This window comes from Hipposideros armiger, unplaced genomic scaffold (assembly GCF_001890085.2).
Source record: "Hipposideros armiger isolate ML-2016 unplaced genomic scaffold, ASM189008v1 scaffold_30, whole genome shotgun sequence".
Classification (NCBI taxonomy): Eukaryota; Metazoa; Chordata; class Mammalia; order Chiroptera; family Hipposideridae; genus Hipposideros; species Hipposideros armiger.
The window spans coordinates 2,062,451-2,082,090 of record NW_017731380.1 but is presented as its reverse complement, the minus strand read 5'-3'; the positions used below and the strand labels follow the sequence as shown (position 1 = coordinate 2,082,090).

Genomic DNA, 19,640 nt, shown 5'->3' with positions numbered 1-19,640 from the left:
AGTAGCAAAACCCTAGAGATTACATTTTTTTCCCCCTGGGGGACTGCATTGTGCTATTTATCTGGTCAAAGGAAGACAGCTCTTTGCTGGTGAACCCTTGCTTTTTTCAAGCAATGTGCTTCCTCCAGAGCTAGGGGCGGGCGGGGTTTGCTGAAACAAGTCCTCCTTCTGAAGGCAATCGGAAGGCTTTCTTCCCTTGAGGTCTTTCATTCTTGAGAGATTTTCTTTCGTGTTCATTATCGGTAAATGCAGGGCTCCCAGTATTATGCAAAAGTTTACCCCCAGGCTCGGCTGTGTTACTAGGACACCCAAGATTCCAAAAAGAATATGTAATTGTTTCTGGCAAGAGGTAGCTGTGAATGTCTGCCTCTGAGTTGCTTTGCCTTCAGGCTTTCAATTGTCAGCATTCCACAGTCAGGCAAGCAGGATGGGAGTGTGCTAATTAATTAGATCAGGTGCTGGGTCTTGAAGTCTGCACCAGCCATGACTAGTAGTCAGCTCCGGAACTTTGGAGCACTACCTGTTTCTCCCAGTCTGCCCAGGAATGTAATTATCTTGTCAGCCAAGAAGCTGTAGTGCACAGCTGAGTGAGTGCTCAGCAGCAGTAACTGAGTGATAAGGAAAGACAAATGGACCCACCTGTGTGTGTGTTCGGAGACAAACAAGTACAAAGAGGCGGTGGAGAATGGACTTAGAGCACAAAGCAGCTACAGGGAGAATGTGTCACTGAGGATACTGCAGATTGTCTCGCAATAAGATTACCCTGCCTGGTGAGGGGAATTGCAGATCTTTGCTGGCGAATGCAAACTCCAAAGCTTTAGAAAGCTCTTCCAAAATGGGAAGCGATGTTGGGTTTCATTAGCATGCTTTTTTTTTGTTTTGCAGACTCAATGGCAGGTAATAAAACTTTGAAGGATGACTTCAAACACAATGATGGAGCATGATGATGGGGAACAGGAAAGAGAAAGCAGATACACATACGAGAACTGCTAAAGGGTACTGGCCTTCGCTGCTTGAAGTGTGGTGGGTGGGCCGCCAACATCACCATCACCTGGAGGCTTGTGAGAAATGCGGAATCTCTGGGCCCAGGTGATTCACACCAGGGGACATTTCAAGAAACACTGATGCCTGGACCTCTTACTGATTTCACTGGATCAGGGTGTGACCTGGGCATTGGTGGTTTTAGAAAGCTCCCCGGGCATTTCTAATGAGCACCAAAGTGTAAGAATAACTGGTATAGAATGGTCTATCCAGGAAAGGCTGTGACAATCTGGGGAAAAAAAGGTGTTATGTTTTTAAACCTGTCCACCCCTAATTTAGAAGGGGTCCTCAGTTATAATATAGTCCAATATTTTGTTGACACCTAAGACACCTATTCTCTATTCAACAACAAAAATGGTGGTTTTGAATGCCTGCTGCCCATGGAATAGCACCATGCTTACTGCCCTTGGCCTTCAAGACTGGCGGTCTGGGTTTAGCCTTCCTCTCCCACCTTATCTCCTTCTGCCACAGCTCACATCAGGCTGGCTAGCCTTCTATCAGGTTCTCAAACACACTGATCGTTGAGTCCTTTACTGCCTCGGAGCCTTTGCACCTGCCTTCTCTTGAAAACTCCTAGACCTTCAGGTTGCTGCTTCGTAATCACTCCTTGAAAGGGGTCTTCCCTGAAGATCCTATTGAAGTAAGATTCCAGTCTTTCCCCTTTTTATTATTCTCCATCCCTTTTTTTTTTTTAGTTTTTATTAAATTTTCCAAAATTTTTGGTGTAAGTTTGCCTCCAATAGTATCTGAGACATACTTATACTAAAAATTATTTGTTGTTTATTTAAAATTCAAATTTAACTGGGCATCCTGTATTTTTATGTGCTACATCTGGCAAACTTAACAGAAAAAAAATATGCCAATTCCTGAATTAATGAATAAAGTGTGCCCAAACTGTTCAAGCTCAACAATATTTTCTGTTTCTAAAATTTTCTGTTTACTTTTTGAGGATTCAATACTACAGGGGTAATGAAATATCGAACTATATTCTAATTAATGCTAGCCCCTTTGTAGCATATTCTGGACTCTTTCAGATAATTAGGCACAAAATTGGAATACATAATACTCCCAAACTCTTCTTATGTCCAGGGGGCTGTCAGTTAAACTTGTCCCTTGTGCCTTGATGCCATATGCAACTATTTAATAGTCTCTACCACATGGAGAATGCTTGCTTGCAGTTGGACTCCTGCATGGTGGTCCAAGCTGGAGTGAGCTTCCTTTTAGCATAGCTGTAATTTGGGCCAGGCTTGCAGGCACAGACAGGAGTGTCCAGCTGATACTGTAGGGAAGTCTTCAGGGGTAGATGGGTAACTGAGTTAAACAGGAGTGACTGTATCCTGTGGGGCATGGAGAAAGCTTTGAGCACTTTGCAGTACGGAAAGAAACCTTTGGAGAAACTGAGTTTGTTCACAGGTGTTAGAGTCCTCATCTGGGGTGGCGGTGAGGTTAGGGGTGGAAGGGTGGGGGAGGACGCTTTCAAGGGATAAGAAAACAAATATTAGAAATGTTTTCTTGCTCCTATTAAAGTTAACGCATGAACCTGTAGACAAAAATAACTAAGTATCATGTGAATATACAAAGAAGTAACCTGGGAAGTAAAAACGTAGTAATTGTGATCTTCTGGAGCTGCTGGTGGGAGGGGAGCAAGTTAGTTTTTATTTTAAAGCAGACATCCTGTAAGTATAGCAACCACAGATTCAGAATTTTGTAGAATGACCTTGATTTCATCTAATCCTGTTCTTGTCAATAAAAGTGATTGTTTGACACATAGCTAAATGCAACTTAAATTTTATGCCTTTATAAGACTGTAAACATATAAATTCATTCAAAAAAATTTGAACATACTTGATATGTACAATACAATGACAATTATGTTAAAATATGTAAATGCAAGCAAAGAAAAAGGCGGACTTATTCTGAAATGTCAGGAATGGTTAGCTATGTCTGAGAGGTAAATTTTGAGTGAGCTTTATTTTCTTCTTTGTGCTTTTCTGTATCCTGCTTTTTTTTCCTCTTTCAAATAATGTGTTAATTTTACCATCAGAAAAAATAATTTAAAGTGTGTGGTATTTTTTTTCAGAGCGGGGGGGCGGGGCAGGGTGCAGGAAACCACACTCCCACATTGTTAGTAAGAGAATAACTGATAAAAGCACTTTGGAAAGCAACTTGGACACACCTGGGAACGTTGAGGATGCCATTCCCCTGTGACCAGGGGACTTCACTTCTAGAAATGGATCCTCAATAGAGAACATGTGTTGCATGGCTGCAAAATTTGTCATGCTGCACAATTAGAAATGATCCGAGGGGCCGGCCTAGTGGCGTGTTGGTTAAGAGCTGGCTTGGGACGCCAGCTCTGAACAGCAGGGCCCTGGTTCGGATCCCACATGAGGGCCAGTCACGCTGCCCTCTACAGCTAAGATGGTGAACAATAGCTTGACCTGGAGCTGGGCTACCGTGAGTAGCCAGCAATGGCGTAGGCTGCAGTCCCTGCTGCAGTGGGCTGCCATAAGCTACCATGTGTGGCTGGCAGCCAGTGTGAGCTGCCAAGAACTGCTGTGAGCAGCCTCCAGAGGCCAGCGGCCGATCTGCCCCACCAGGGAAGAGTGTAATGATAATACCAACACGGGCCAGTGAAGCAACGTCCTCCACAACTAGACTGAGAACAAAAGGACAGCAACTTGTCCCCTTCCCTGATCCCCCCAACAGTGTTCCCCTCCCCCAATTCCCCAATAAAAAAAAATAGAAGTGATCTGATCACCTCAGCTGCAGAATGCACACACTGCAATACATACACTTAGTGGAATATGCATAGCAGTGGAACAGAGTAAATAAGAGCTCTGCATATGTCCATGGATAAGCCTCCAAAAAATAACACAGAGCACAAAAATGTGAAAGTACTTAATGCCATTGTATACTTAAACACGGTTAAAATGGTAAATTTCATTATGTACGTTTTACCATAATTTAAAAAAAAAACACAAAAAACCCCCATAACATTGAATCAAAAAGCAAATTGTAAAAATAATATGAAATTAAAACTTGTAAGCCAAAACTATATAATTATTTATGGATATACTTTTTTTTTAAAAGATTTTTATTGGGGAATTGGGGGGATGGGAACAGTGCTGGGGAATTGGGGAAGGGGAACAGACAAGTTGCTGTTGTTTTGGTCTTCAGTCTAGTTGTGGAGGACGTTGCTTCACTGGCCCAAGTTGGCACCATCATTGCGCTCTTCCCGGGCGAGGCAGATCAGTCGCCGGCTTCTGGACGGCCGCTCACTGAGGCTGTTGGCCGCTCACGCTGGCTGCTGGCTACATACAGTAGCCCATGGCAACCCACTGCAGCAGGGGCTGCAGCCTACACCGTCGCCGGCAACTCACGGCAGCCCAGCTCCAGGTTGAGCTGTTGTTCAGCATCTTAGCTGTGGAGGGCAGTGTCACTGGCCCTCATAAGTGGGGTCCGAACCGGGGCCCTCTGGCATCCCAAGCTAGTTCTTAACCATCGCGCCACTCGGCTGGCCCAACATATATTTCTTAAAAGTACAAAAAATAAATGTGGGAATGATAAACACTTGAGTTCAGGATACTTATATTTCTATGGAAATAAAAGGGGGGCAGGGTCAGAGTTGGGCAGTTAAACATCAGGCAACTGTATCTGAAATGTTTTACTTCTTTAAAAAATCTGAAGCAAATATGGAGGCAAAATATTAAGATTTGAGAGATCCAGGTAGTAGGTATGTGGATGTTTGTTACATTCTCTACTTTCCTGTGTACTTGAACTATTACATCATAATAAACCTATAGCCTTTGTCAGACCATGTGTCTCCTTTCCCTCCTTTGGTTGGAACCGTAGGTAGTGATTACCATAGACAGTAGATGTTTTAGATGGTTAGCCAATGATATCATGCTTCTTGTCCTATTCTTACCACTCAGTGCTTAAGTAACCCACGAGGCAGAATCCAAGTCTCTTTTTTTTCAAGTCCACTCATTTAAAAATTGCTGTATTTGTCTAAATTAACAGCAACATCAAAGAACCCTAGTGTTTACGGGTCTCGAAAGACATTATAAGAATTTCGCCTCTTGGGTCATCTGTCAGGCAGCTCTGCTCCACCTTTAAACTCTGGGCTTTCACTGCTCAGTGACTTTCAAAGTCAGTTACTTTATTTAAAAAGCTGCTTCTCTGGTTGTCTAGTGCCTGAAAATCAGCATGTTCTTTCACTACAGCAGCCCAGGTTCAATTGCAACTTCACTCAGCTGTGGACCCAAGCTGCCTGGGTTCAAATCCTGACTCTTCTATGCAGCTTGCTTGGTTATTTTGGGATTGATAGTCATAAAATGGAGGTTAAATGATAAAATGAGTTAAAATAACCTAACCCTAGTCCGCAAACCTTCCCTATTATTCTCATAGTCATAGTATAATATTATCTCTGGCCTTTAGTTTCCACTGCTATAAAGTGAAAGGCTTAGTCCAACGCTATGATACTGTAAGCACCCCAGGTAGTTTATGCTTGCCAGTTAATTTGCTGCCCTTTCTAACAACGACGGTGAATAGAAAAGGAGGAAAAACATTGACGGATTTGAAAACTCCGGCTCCTCAGTAAAACTCTGCCTTGGGGTCTTTTTCCAGATCACAACTTCTAAAAAGTCCTTATCTTGTTCTTTAGGCACATTATTGGTCTACAAGCCTGTTAACGGTCTTTGAGACTTCCCAAGGCAGGCACTGTGTCGTATTCGCCTCGATAATCAGACACCCTGGTTCATGGGAGAAGCCCATGAAATGTTTGATGAATGGATAAAGGAATGAATGAATGAATGACTGCATTTAATAGCATATCCGTCTCAATGATGTAATAGACATTCTGGGTATTGTGTAAATCTTGCAATATTTAGGCCTTGTATTGAAATCCCGTGTTGTATTTCTACATGGGTTGGCCTAATAGGGCATATCACTAAGACCTTACTTTAAATCTGTATCTTTTTTTTTTTTCCTTTATTGTGTTTATTTTCTGGATTATGAGACTTTGAGTTCTTTAAAAGAAAAGTACCATGTGGAATCTAAAGGGTAGCTACTGATGATTTTTAATGGCTGCGGTTTATTAATTAGACTGGAAAATACTAGCAGCCTTGCCCTGACAATCTGAGAATGTGAGTTTTATTTCTAACTGCTCCCTTTCTAAGAGGGGTTTTTATTAATGAGGAAAGTGTAGACAGCTGTCTCTCTTCATTTTTTTATTTCCAGATACCATCAATTAAAGATTAATCAAAATGTGTTTCCTTTACACCCAGATTGACAACAATTTATTAACTCCATGGATATTCCTCAGAATCCACAAATTGTCTTTTTACTCTTAGATGATTTCATTTTCACTAAAAGCATAAATATGGAATACCCAATTGCAGGATGGGGTTGATAGGATAAAGAACAACTTTCTAGACCATGCCCTAAAATTAGCTATATTACAGCTAGTTATGTTTAATCTGTGCAAAGATCATTGGAACTCTTGGTGATTCCCCCCTCCAGTCTTAGTCGCTGACTACTAAAGCTGGAGGTCGTTTTCGTTGTTGTTTGTTTTGTTTTGTTTATAAAAACCGAGCCAAAGAGAAAGGGATTTTCATCATAGAAAAATTGTTTTGATCTTTTCCAACAGTGAACATTATAAAACAAAACAATACAGAACAGGCTAACAAATAGCAGAAGGATCCAATTTTTGTTTTATCTTCCTCCCTAATTTCTCTGCCTCCTTTCAACACTCTTGCTACAGTGAAAAGCTTAAAAGATGAGCAAAAAGAAGAAAAAAAAAGGGTGAAATAAAAATTGGATTATTGATTCCTGAAAAATGGAAACTTGTATATGGTCGATAATTTTCACAAGCCACATGAGAACATCAGGCTCAGAGCATATTGTGGCTACCCTTTATGCTTGTTTTTAGATGGAACGACTGTCAAGAGGGTCATTGCTCAGGGATTTCCCTTTAATGGCCTTGGAAAGCTCGGGAGTTTATCCAGCGGGTTGGTCCTAAGACTGATGGCAGAGTGTTCCTTTCCTCTCTGGTGCCAAAATGGAAGAGTGGGGAGGAGGGCCAGCCAGGGATGCACGGATTGTAGCAAAGGGTCAGGCATCCCCACCTGCTCTTGTAGGTGGGCTCCCTCAACCTTGACAGGTATTTGTCACCCAAAACTCCAAGTCTCTATTTAGAAACTTTGACCCAATTTGAGAAAAGATGATGTGCTTGCATTGCAATTAAAAAAAAAAATCATTCAACAAATATTTAGCGATAATCTGCTGTATATTGAGAACTGGCTGGAACAGAAAGATGAACAAGACTCACCATTCTCCTCAAAGAGCTGATAATCGAGGGCTTTTTACCTCCAGGGAGAAGGGCCCTGCTTGGGTCCCCGGTCCCCATGCTTTAGATACACCACTCTGTCTATTAACCATAGGGACATCAATTAATAGTCACAGATGTTAGTGACTAAACTGGACGTGTCTATTACCAATATATCTTGTTTACTTTTTAAGTGCTGCATTTCAAAACATTACATCATAAATACCAGGTTATATAGTAATTATTATTATTAACTTCATAAAACTCATCGTTTCCAAACAGATGTAGACATTTTTAAAGATATAAAATATTTTCAAGTCTTGCAAATAATCCCAGGTGATTAATAATATGATTTGTCAATGTAGTAAAGAATGCTGATTTAATTGCTTTTCATCTTAATATCTCACTAGGAAGGAAAGACTAGTCAAATTAGACAGTTGGGGTTTAGTAGCCTGATATTATCTTAATATAAATTAACAGTAAACATTTAAAAACAACAGAGGAGGTAAAAACATTTTTTTTTAAGCTTGAGTAATGGATTCCTGAATCAAAATGGTATTTAGCACTAGAATGTAATATACTACCTACTGCTCAGTCTATTATCTATCATTATCTCTTGAACCCTATAATTGGACCAACAGGAAACTATTTATAATAATAAGTTTGTTCAAAATTATCTGTTTGCTGGAGTCTGGGGTGCACACTGCAGTTATAGTGAAGTGAAGTTGAAACTGCTTACTTTATCCTTTCCATTGTTTGTTCATTTTTGTTACCACAAAGTACAGCAACACTACACATCTGAGCAGTCCAAAGCATCTTACCAAACTTACCGAAGAAACAGTCATTTTCCTGCATTCCATGAATGGGCAACATAAACCTTATTTGCTGTAAGACGGGGCTGCCAATGAACCTGACCCATCTCCTGCCTAGGGTGTATGCACATAACGATGCTCAACACAAAACTGGGGCAAGCAATTTTCCCTCTGGAATTTCCATTAGATCCAACCACTTAGTTGCTTTATTTATCCTATCTCTGGTTTTATTTTTCAGCAGTTCTTTGGTAGTTACGTTCCTCTATCACAGCTATCCAAACATCAGGTTGCACAGGGCTCCTGCACACATAGGGCTCCTTCTAAGAGATTTAAATGGAAAAGCAACACGAGCCATTATTGGCCTATTTTCAGTTTTCATTATCAATAAAACAAGAGATCAGCATTTTCGTGCTGTGTGAAGCCTTCAGGGAAGTGCAATGTTGCTGTCGTTATCTTTAGACCAGGCTGCCGCCGCCCCCCACTAATGCACATGGAATGGTGAGTCCAATAAAATGAAAATAAAATAATGCAAGGATCGGAGTCACAGAGTGGGCTGCTGACCTGGTCCACTCCGTGGCTCCCTGAAAATGTCTCTTTGCGTTTAGTGGAGCATGGATGGTAAAAACCACAGATCATGACCAAACATAAATTCACCTCATAATGAGATTAGTAGGCAGGCAAAATAAATGTCCTGCTGTTACATTAGAGGCAGGCTCTAATCTGGTGTTTTCCTTGGAAATGATTATCTCCTTTATAACAGGGGAACCGTGCATGCAACTAGCTTAAAGCTGACAAGTTCTGTTTTGCCATGTAGTTCTTTTCCTCTGTCTTTTAAATAGCCGTTTTGAAGAGGCGTGTATAAGTGAGTTGTGAGTCTTACAGACTATAACCAAAGTGAGTTATTTATGGGCATCTATGTTCATGATCATCGGTTGTGTTTCCCAGACTTTCCTTTTAAAAAAAAGTTCTGTGCCACTCCCCCTCCCCCTTCTAAACAGGGGCCCTTCTGGGGAGGAGGTGTTGAGAGCCCCAGGGTCCTCTCACACTAGCCTTAAGGATCAAAGGCAGAATAGACTCACTATTGTATTTGCGGTATAGTTTTTTAAAATCTTTACCTCAGCTCTACTACTTAAAACCACTGGAAACAAGTATCACATACTAAAAAGCCTTAAGAAAATGCCCAGATCAGGTGAACTCACATGGTCTCTGAGTAGAACAAAGGCCTCGAGTATGCAGCTTGATTGCAAGGGACTTCCTTGGTTTTCAGCAGAAGGCAATCTCACCTGGAGTACAATACCTTCCTCTCATTAAAAATGCAAGATAGGATCTCCTCCTGGATCCTTTCTACAGAACCTGATGCAAGTTCATGGGCTGCACCGTCCTTAGCGTGAGTGGCATTTAATCAAAGCCCCTGTGAAATAATCTCCGTGTTTTTCGAGCCCTGTAAAGTCACCAAGTGAGTTAAGAGGTCCTTTCAAAACGAAAGGGAGACCAGACTCTGAATTTAGGCATATTTGAAGCTTCTGCATAGAAGTCAGAGACAACTTAATGTACACCTATTTTCTCTACATTTTCTAGAGCCCAGGCTAGAGATTCCTTACTTTTCTGTGATGCTAGGAATAAATCAGTTAGGAGTAAATCATTAAGAGTAAACCATTTGCTAGTACTCCAGTTCATGGCATTTTGACATATTGTTTTTCTTACGCTGGAAAGAAACCACAGAAATCTTTTGCATTTGCAAATGCACTTTACAGTTTACGGATTGGTTTACAAACGTTATTTCATCTAACGAAAGAGTTATTTTTCTGCAATTGGTACTTCCATCCTAAAACTTGAACTTCAAATCCAGCTATGTTAAGGGGGAAATTATTTTTTGGTTCCATTTAACAAGTGTTTTTCTTTCAACTTCCCATTTCTCCATAGCCTGAGTTGTGCCTCTGCTTACATATTTCTTATGTATCTAATTTGCAAATATCAGAGCATTTAAAGTCAATTCTCCTCCCATTCTCATTATTTTCTCTGCTTTCTGTTAACATCCTCCTCATCAGATGATGAAATATTTCAAGGAAAGACAGACTAATTTCCCATTAGGTAGGTAGGTGGTCCTATGTTTATTGGAACTCTCTTCTAACTTATCTTTTCATTTCCATAACTATTTCTTCCTTGTCCCACCATCTGTCCCTTGCTCCCCTCGATACCTCCATGTTTATAATTTAAGTTGCAAACAGTAACTGAATCCATTTGGCCAAGCGTCCAGGCTATTTGGCATGAGCTAATGATTTTCTAATGGTAGCCCATGCGTTAAACTCACAGAGTTAATGGTAAAGTTTCATGTTGAATAGTTTCCCTGAAGGAATTTCCTGAATTATGTTTGCTTACCTCATATACATGAACTTGTTCTTGGGTTACGGCGAAGATCAGTAACACGTTATTTTGCACCAGTTTCTCAATGAGTTGTCCAATTGTAGGATATTCCTAAAATTAACATACAGGTTATGTTAACAAAAGTATGCAAAATAAAGAAATGTTTCTTTCAAAGATAACTTACTGAGGTTGGCATTTCAATGCTCATAGGCATTATTGCGTCTACCACACTAAGTAAACAAATACACAATTAGCATTATTTACTTAATTGGTTTAATAATTGTTTCCTAAATCTTGTAAATCCAATTAATTCCTAAGAGTCAGTGCCTGTCAATGTGGTATATTATTCTCTGCTACTTCTAAGAAGATCACTTGAAATTTATTTAACGGCTTGTAGTGTGTCATATTTTCAAGGGTAGAGACACATTTCTTCTTCTAAGTGCCACTTGCCAGCAGGGAATGTTAGAGTGGGGGGAGGAGCAGGCAGACAATGACAGATGGCATTGGGTGACTCCTATAGCTCTGAAACTCGTACTGGAATTGTATGAGGCAGGATGAGAGCTGAGGAAGGAACAGCCTGCTGAGGAATGACGCACTATAATTCCTATGTCCATCTGATTCGAGACATTTCTGTACCAGTTCTTGGGTTTGGTCTTATGGCCTTTTTGATGCCACTAATCAGTTTTATGAGATCCTGCAATACTTTTACAGGACAGTTGAAAACACACTGTACCTCTGTCCCATTGACACATTCATTCCCAAGTGATATGGGTACTTTCAAAAATAAAGATGTCATTAATTATCAAATCTGAAGATGGCCTTTACTTTCCACGGCTCAAAAATATGCAGCCCATTTGCCTCTTGGACGAATCCAAATGTGGATAATGTACAAAGAGGAAACTCCAGTGCAAGAGGAGCCTGCAAACAATTAAACTAAGGATTTGCTGATTATGTCTGAAGCCAGTCACAGTGGAGGGACACTGTACACTAATGTGGTGTGTTCACTTATTCTCAGCACTTGTGGAGTATTTTTGTTTAATGTCTTCTTCAGGTACAAGATTCGAGTTGAGGGAAAAGAATAGTTTTGCCTAAAATACTCAGGTAAATGACCCAACTGCAGATCTAGCTGTGTAATATACATGCTTTCCATACCATTTGGGGTTTTTTTTGGTAGATAATAGTAGAATCCAGATAATATAAATCTTCCTGAGCCTGGCATTTTCAGTCTCCTCTGCTGTCAACTGCCCAACACTAGACATCCTTCACCCTTAAGCATGAATTCCTCCAGTGCTGGTCTCTGGCCTCTGCTCATCACCGCATGTTCTCTAACCTTTCAGCTGCTGTACGGTGTAGCCAGAATCACAACATGTAGCCCCCTTCATAGGTGGGCGAATATGACTTCCTATTTGATCCACATCAGTTGGTTTAATTCCCACAATTATACTGTGGGAATTATAAATTCCTCAAGACCGGGGACCACGTCCTATGATTTGGTGGTCCCAGGAGTCTGGTCCAGTGTTGAGTGCATAGGAAGTGCTCAAAGAACACAAGGGGGCTATGTTCCAGGCAGGCATGGAAATAGTGCATGGCTTTTGTGCATTTGTAGCAACTTACTCAGCAAAAAAGAACTGCACATTTATTAGATGAGACGGTCATATTAGGTAACAGGTAGTTGTTTTGCTTCTATGGTCCTGCTTTTTAAGATGTCTATTAAGGGGCATTTGAATAGTTGCAACAAAAAAGTGATGAAAAAAGGATTCATTTCTCACAATTTTTTACTCTTCATTGACTAGCAGATAAAAAGTGGCTAGCTTCATTAATCTTGTAATATGGAAAGGCAGTTTATATGATTAAAGAATATATGTTTGGAGAATACTATTGATCAAAAGTTAGGGGAAAACATTCATATTGAAGTTTAGAAATTGAGTCAAGGAATGGTAGCAGGTAATTTATGAACCATTAGATTTTTAAAAACTAACAGCCAGCACTTTATTAAGCATTTATATACATTATCTCATTGAATTCTTTTTTTGGAGATTAACTTTTTCCAATTGATATTAGAATTCTAGATTCTCTTCTTCTTCCTTTTCTTCTTCCCCTTTCTTTCTCTTTCTCTTTCTCTCTCTCTTTGGCTTCACTCCCCTGCCCCATCTTTCTCTGTTCTAATACACTTGTACAGCATTGTCATTTTAAGAAGTCACCTAAATTCTCTGTGCCATATTCTTCCAAATGTTAAATGAGGATAACATGACCTTCCCATGTTGATGCTTCATAATTCAATTCTATTTCATACAGTAGTCAGCACCCACTGTGTTCCGGTGGGAACCTCTAACAGTGTTGAGAACAGAGACAAGGTGGTGAGAACTGAGACAAGGCGATTTGTTCATCTCAAATCAGAATAGGTGCAGTGTTCTCACACATTGGGTTGACCTGCTATGTACTACCGTAGTTATTGCTTCATTTGCCTCCTTGTGGCCCTGAAAACAGTGTAGAGTGTAGGTTACATACCAAGACAGTTGACATGGAGTATTCATTCTTGCTGTCCAAGTGACACAGCCCATCATTAGGAATGACGATGCCTGCTAGTTTGCTGTCCATTCCAAAATGAGAATCAGCATCACTTACAAAGACCAGGAGATGGAGGGAGTCATTCCGCCAGCCAATTTTTTCCTACCGTGAGAAAGGAACATTTGGTTTGTATTGAATAGCAGCATGCATTTATTAAAAGTGACTTGATTATGGTTGGACACATTCAGATTATAAAGTTAGGTTGCTGGCCTATCTAAGTAAGCCTTTTTCATCTATTGCGAGTTAATAATATTAATGTATTAAAAACACAAAATTCCATGACATTTGCTTTCCCCTGGATAACATTTTCAGATAATTTATGCTTCAGGAAAAAATATTTCCACTATAATCAGTATCCAGTTGATCTTGACTTTTACATGGTTAACTATTTTTACTGTCCAGCTTTCAATTTACCAGAAAAATGAGGGGAGGGAGGTAATAGATGATCCCAAATCCATGCTGAAGAAAAACTAGGCAGAATGCAGTATAAAATGGACTCAGTGTAAGCCTGTAAAATGTCACCCAACATTTAGGCCCATATTTCTCTTTCTACTGATGTCAACCAAATATTTTAAGTAATAGAAGGATAAAAATTGCTTATCAAAGTATGACCCGAAGGTATTGCTATTTAAGATGATCTGTTGGCTGTTTCTTAGCAGAGCTCTCCCCTTTAATTAATATTAGTTCAGATCTAGTTGGGTGAAAGCTCATCCTGATGGCACCATTCTACCTTACCTTTTTCCTTCCTTCCTTAATTTCTTGGCCCTCCCACCTTCTAGGAGCTTCAGCCCTGTTGGTTTCCTGATATTTTCCGTGAAGAGCTGTCATCTGAATACAGAGGAGCCATTCATGTGGATATGTGCCTGATTGTCTAGGAAGAGTGGTGTTCCTGACTTGCTGTAGAGACAGCCTGGCTTTGGATGCTTATTTTCTTGGTTCAAAACAATAGATACCTAAATCATATGTAGAGATTTATACTGATTCAGGGCATTTTTACTTTTTTCTCATTAATTGTTTTTCACCATGGTTAACTCAAAAACTAATTAATCTGATCTCCGTCTTTGAAAATTAATCATGCATGACTAGAACATTATTAGATTATTCGAAGATTACGCATAAGAACAGCCTCATTTTAACACGATTGAATTAAAAATTTTATAGAAATTTTGTTTTAAGGAAAGTATCAAATGTAGAAATATGGCAATTAAAGGAAAGATAGCTAAGATTTTCAAAGTAGATGTATTACTAGAGGAGAGATTGTTATCAGAGCGAAACACAATTCCCTTCTGCATACCTTACACACAGCAGCCTGCATAATTGCATCAAATCCACCTTCGGGTGTGTCGATATTAGCAGAAATTTTCTGATTCTTCACAATTTCGTTGAATCTTTCAGCATCATTTGTCAGTGGCAAAATGTGCTTGAATCCAAATGTAGGTAAGCAGAAGTGTGGAATACTACTGCAAAAGTAAAATGTGCAAACATTCTTGAAGAAATATGAAATAACACACAAGTAGAAGATCTAATAGTCTGATAATGTTTCCTTAAATGAAAATGAATTTTTCTGAAGTGCCTGCCTCTGTAACTTGGCTATGAGTCTCATTGCTAAGGTTGTTGTCACCATCTCCCAACCATCCCTGCCAAATTGACCATATTAGCTAATACTTAGAGCTTACTCTGTGTCTTACACTTGCTCAAGCTCAGGTTACAGATAAATAGGTGGTCGATCAGACTCCCCACTCCTATATGTGTGTGTGTTTGGGGTGTGTGTGTGTGTGTGTGTGTGTGTGTGTGTGTGTGTGTGTGAGCGTAATCACTATGTTCTATTGCCTATCAACCAAAATCCACCATTAAGTTTACATGACAACAATTTCTTTGTATTTCCAATATCCTAAGCTGTCATCAAGTATGAGTCACCCTATAGCAAGATTGAGAGAGGAGCCTTCTTCTCCCTTCTCCACTCCCTCTTGCACTCTCAACCCCGCCTGCCAAGGCGCCAGGGATCAAAGCAGTGTTCCTGGTTTTAGAGCCCAACTCTACTCTGATTGAACAGATTGTTGTGGACCAGCTCAGGAATAAAACCACCACTTAAAATAGTTTACACATGGGAAGAATGCCATGTTAGCATAGCCGCCCCCAAAATATTACAGCAGAACAGAAATTGCTGATCATACATTCAGCCACATTTTATGAAAGCCAGTTAGTAGCTGTGAAGAAGACTTTGGGCAAGTTACTCAACCTTTCGGAGCTTTGGGTTTTCATTTGTAAAATGGAGGTACTAGTACAGGGCAGACATCCTCAAAGTGTGGTCCCTACACCAGTAGCATGATCATCATGTGGGAGCTTGCTATAAATGCAAAATCTGGGGTACTACTCCAAACCGACTGAGTTAGGAATGTTAGGGGTGGGCTCAGCAACCTGTATTGTCCTAAAGCTTGAGAAACACTGGTGTAGAAATACAGAGACAAAAAGGTGTAAGCCCCAGTGGGGCTGTGGTGTCCTGCCTGGGAAGAGCTGGTTGCTCTTGTAAGAGCAGCTTTGCAGGTTCAGGAGCCTGTGTGGTCAGCACAGGAAGAGCCAATACTTCTTTCAGGGTCAGGGTCCTGTTCCCCAAGTTCATCTGCCTGAGATATACAGTCAGGCCTCATTATTCATGGATCCCATCTCTGCAAATTCACCTACTCGCTAAAATTTCTTTGTAACCTCCAAATCAATACTCTCAATACTTTCTCAGTCAGTCATGTAAGTGCACAGAGAGGCAAAAAATTGAGTCACCTGATACACATGCTCCCAGCTGAGGTCAGACAAGGCATTGCCTTCTTGCTTTGGCTCTTATACTGTAAACCAGCATCCTTTTCGTGGTCTATGTGGTGCCATGTTTTTTTGCAGTCTTCTGCTTTTTGTTGATGATTTTTGCTGTTTAGGATGACCCTCAAGTGTAGTACTGAAGTGCTGTCTAGTGCTCCTCAGTGCAGTTAGGCTGTGATGTGCCTTACAGAGAACCTAAGTGTGTTCTGGCATGAGTTATAGTGGCTGTTGGTTGTGAGTTCAATGTTAATGAATCAACAATATATATATATATATATATATATATATATATATATATATATATATATATATATATAAAATAAGGTGTCTTTAAGCAGAAACACACAGAGAACAAAATTATGTGTTGATCAGTTGGTGAAAACATGACCAGAGGTTCACAGGAACCTACCCCTGTTTCCGCTAGGAGCCATGGTTCAGTATTCGTTAATTCAGTGGTCAAGGAAACTTTATGGGACAAAACACCTGTGAATGATAAGGAGTAACTATATGTACAAAACAGAATGACTATGAATTTGTTCACACTAAGAAATGGAGCTCAACTGGGACCCGAATGCTGATGTCTGCAAGGGTAGTCATTTTCTTACTGTCAGTAGATGTTGGTGGAAAACAGGTCATAATCTGATGTGTCCTCAGGGTTCAGAACAAGGGGGATTGAAGGACCCCAGCACTGACTGGTACAGTTTGAGATGTCCCAGAACAGTCATCTCTAGAATGGTTGCTCTTGGTCACACCTGGCTCCTCTCTCATCTGTGTTCTCAGCTAACAAAGGTTTGGGAAGTTATGGCAGCCAATGGGATTAGAAACTCTGGAAATGCCTTAGCTAAGGCTCTTGGAGGAAAGTGGCCTCTACTTGTGTCTGTAACCCCCGTTTCTTGGCACTCCCCTAGCCTACCACGCCTGTTCATTCTTTTAGCTATGATAAGACACCTGTTCAGGTGGGTCCAGGAGCCAGCCTGTCACTTGCAGGGAACTTTTCATATTTCCTTTCTGATTCATTGTGTTTAACTTTAACTCTCAGAAAGCAATCTTATTCTCTTATTTTTAACATCTTGCAGTGGCTTTCATTGAAACTCTGCTGACCACAGATAGTGTCTACCTAGTAGTACAGTTGTGAAGCTTGAATGAGATAAAAGACGCAAAACACATGGCACAATGAGCTTTTCAAAGTAAGTGCTTACTAAATATTAGTGTCATTTCTTACAGGAATCACTTCTCACAGAGTCTAGCACAGATTTAAGGACAGATCATGGATTTGGCTAGTGATATCTCTAGCATCATATGGCTTTCTGCTGATTAAAAAGATAATGTATGTTCATTGAAGAAAATTTGGGTTTCTATGTAAGTATAAACAAGAAAGTGAAAACATAAATTTTAATGTTTATAAGATGTATCATAGTTTATTTGATCAGCTACTACTGAAAATTTATTTCAGAAATCTTTCTGTAATTAAATAATGTAGTGATCCTTCTACATACATCTTTGCAAACTATGCTATCTATATCTTTGCTTAGAATCAATTCTTTGAAGGGAAATTTCTGGGTAACTTTTGGTCTATATTAGCAAACTCTTTTCTAAAAAGTTTGTATCAGATGCATCATTAAAAACAAAAACTGTACCAGTGATTAGTTAAAATGCTATCTTAATTTAATTTTTAATTTCCATTTTATTACTACAAAGACTAAGCACTTGATCATATTTATTGACATTGCATTTCTTTTGTCAGTTTTTATCCTTTGCTCATTTTCTTATTGTGGTATTTTTTATTTTCTAACTTCATTTTAAGAAATCCCTCTTAAGAATATTATCCTTTTCTCATTGTAGTTTGTCTTTTTAAATTGTTTATGATGTTTTTGGGTAAATACCTTAAAACTTTAATGTAGTCACTTTTTTCCCCCACCTTCAAATGTGAGACGTATTTTTTAAAGAGTTATACAAGAAAAGGGTCTAGTTTTTTTTATAGTTAATCTATTGAGTGACAATATAGTAGCATTTTTTCTAATTGGTCCTACAGCATTTAAAGTAGCTATGGGGTGAAAGAAAATATATTAGATTTAGACAAAAAAGATTGAATACTTATCTATTCTTGGGCGAGTTACTTAACATTGCTGAGCCTCAGTGTCCTCATCTATGAAATCAATGATGATGCCTACTTCAGGAGGTTCTTGTAGAGATCACATGAAGTAAAAAGTATGTAACTGTGTGAGTGTACCATTTTCCCTAGAACCTAACATTCTTGGAAATTCCTAGTTTAATCTTTTATTTGGAGCCGTTGGTTCACACTGTACCAAAATGGCATTTGGGTATCTTCTGCAACCAAAGAAGAAGAGTTTTTATCTTTTTGTAAGAAATTTGCATCTTTGTTGGTTAGAATTATTTGCTATGTAGATATTAGCAGAACTCTATGTTTTTGGAAAGTGGAATTAAATTTTAATTTAATTCACTAAACAGATTTATGTGCTGGGGGACCAGTGTAACTAAAGCAAAACAGAGTCAGAACCAGGTCACGCCAGGAAATTTTGAGTGGAGGCTGACCTTGTTTGGTCAGAGTTCTTCCTCTCACAAATGCTCATATTTGGTTGTTACTTTCTTAACTTAACAATTGAAGAAAATAGGTACTCATCACCAAATAACTTGATTTTAAGTCCCTTGGTAACAATAGATTTGTGTTTAAAAGATAATTATGAAACACAATATAAAAAAGTACTACTCATATTTTATTAAAATTTTAAATAATATTTGTAAAATAAGACTATAGTGATATATACCCAAAGGTTGACATCATCTTTTTTGAGAAGGATTAGACATAATTTCCATTTTCTTTTTTTTGTCTGTATACTTACATGAGGTTGTCATTACCTTTGCAATCAGAAACTATACTATATACTCACATATGTTTATCTGTGTACATATAGAAAATTAAAGCATCTCATGGTTCAGTTTCCTCCTTTGCAAAATTACAATGAATTCCTCATTGTTGGTGTCAAATTCAAAACAAAATAAAATACCATAACATATATGAAATGATGTTAAAAAAGAAATCCCTCAAAATGTTTGATAGAGGGAGAAAATTTGACCTTTGTGCTAGTACATATTTTTAAATATTCATCACAACTCATCTGCAAATATGAAAATGGAGAAAGTATGTTTTTTGTTGCTGTATCTTAGACAACAGCATAATGGAAACTTCTTTCAAAAAACGTAAACATTTTACACGGTAAAATAAATTTTTAGTGACCCTCCATCCAAAAAAATGTTGCAGATTAGATTAAAACAGAGGTTTTACAAGCATGGTACATAGGCCCACAGAGGTATCTGAGACCTTGTCAGAGAGTCCTTGAGGTTAAACCCTTTTCAAGATAGTGAAAGATGTTAGTGTCTTTTTCACTGTGTTGGCATTTGCACTGATGATGCAAAGCAGTGGTGATAAAACTGTTGGTGCCTTAGCACAAATCAAGGCAATGTCACAAAACTGTATAGTTGTCCTTATAGTTTTTACCAAATTAGTTATAATTTGGAAAATGCTAATTTTATTTGATTGTCCTTGATGAAGCAGTAAAATTTACTAATTTTATTAAGTCTATACCCTTGAAAACATGTTTAAAAAATATATTACTGGGCCGGCCGAGTGGCGCGATGGTTAAGAACTCGCTTGGGATGCCAGAGGGCCCCGGTTCGGATCCCACATATGAGGGCCAGTGACA

General features: G+C 39.2%; 1 protein-coding gene across 5 annotated transcripts in view; it reads right to left on the bottom strand.

The window, feature by feature from the left end:
- The window catches only part of ITGB6 (integrin subunit beta 6), a 129,759-nt gene that overhangs the window by 44,873 nt on the left and 65,246 nt on the right, over window positions 1-19,640 (bottom strand). For all 5 annotated transcript variants that reach the window (XM_019636872.1, XM_019636873.1, XM_019636874.1 and 2 more), the window contains 3 exons: window positions 14,405-14,570; window positions 13,051-13,212; window positions 10,558-10,653 (listed from right to left, as the gene is read on the bottom strand). In XM_019636872.1, coding sequence (XP_019492417.1) covers window positions 10,558-10,653; window positions 13,051-13,212; window positions 14,405-14,570 — 424 coding nt within the window. The remainder of the gene's footprint in view (window positions 1-10,557; window positions 10,654-13,050; window positions 13,213-14,404; window positions 14,571-19,640) is intronic.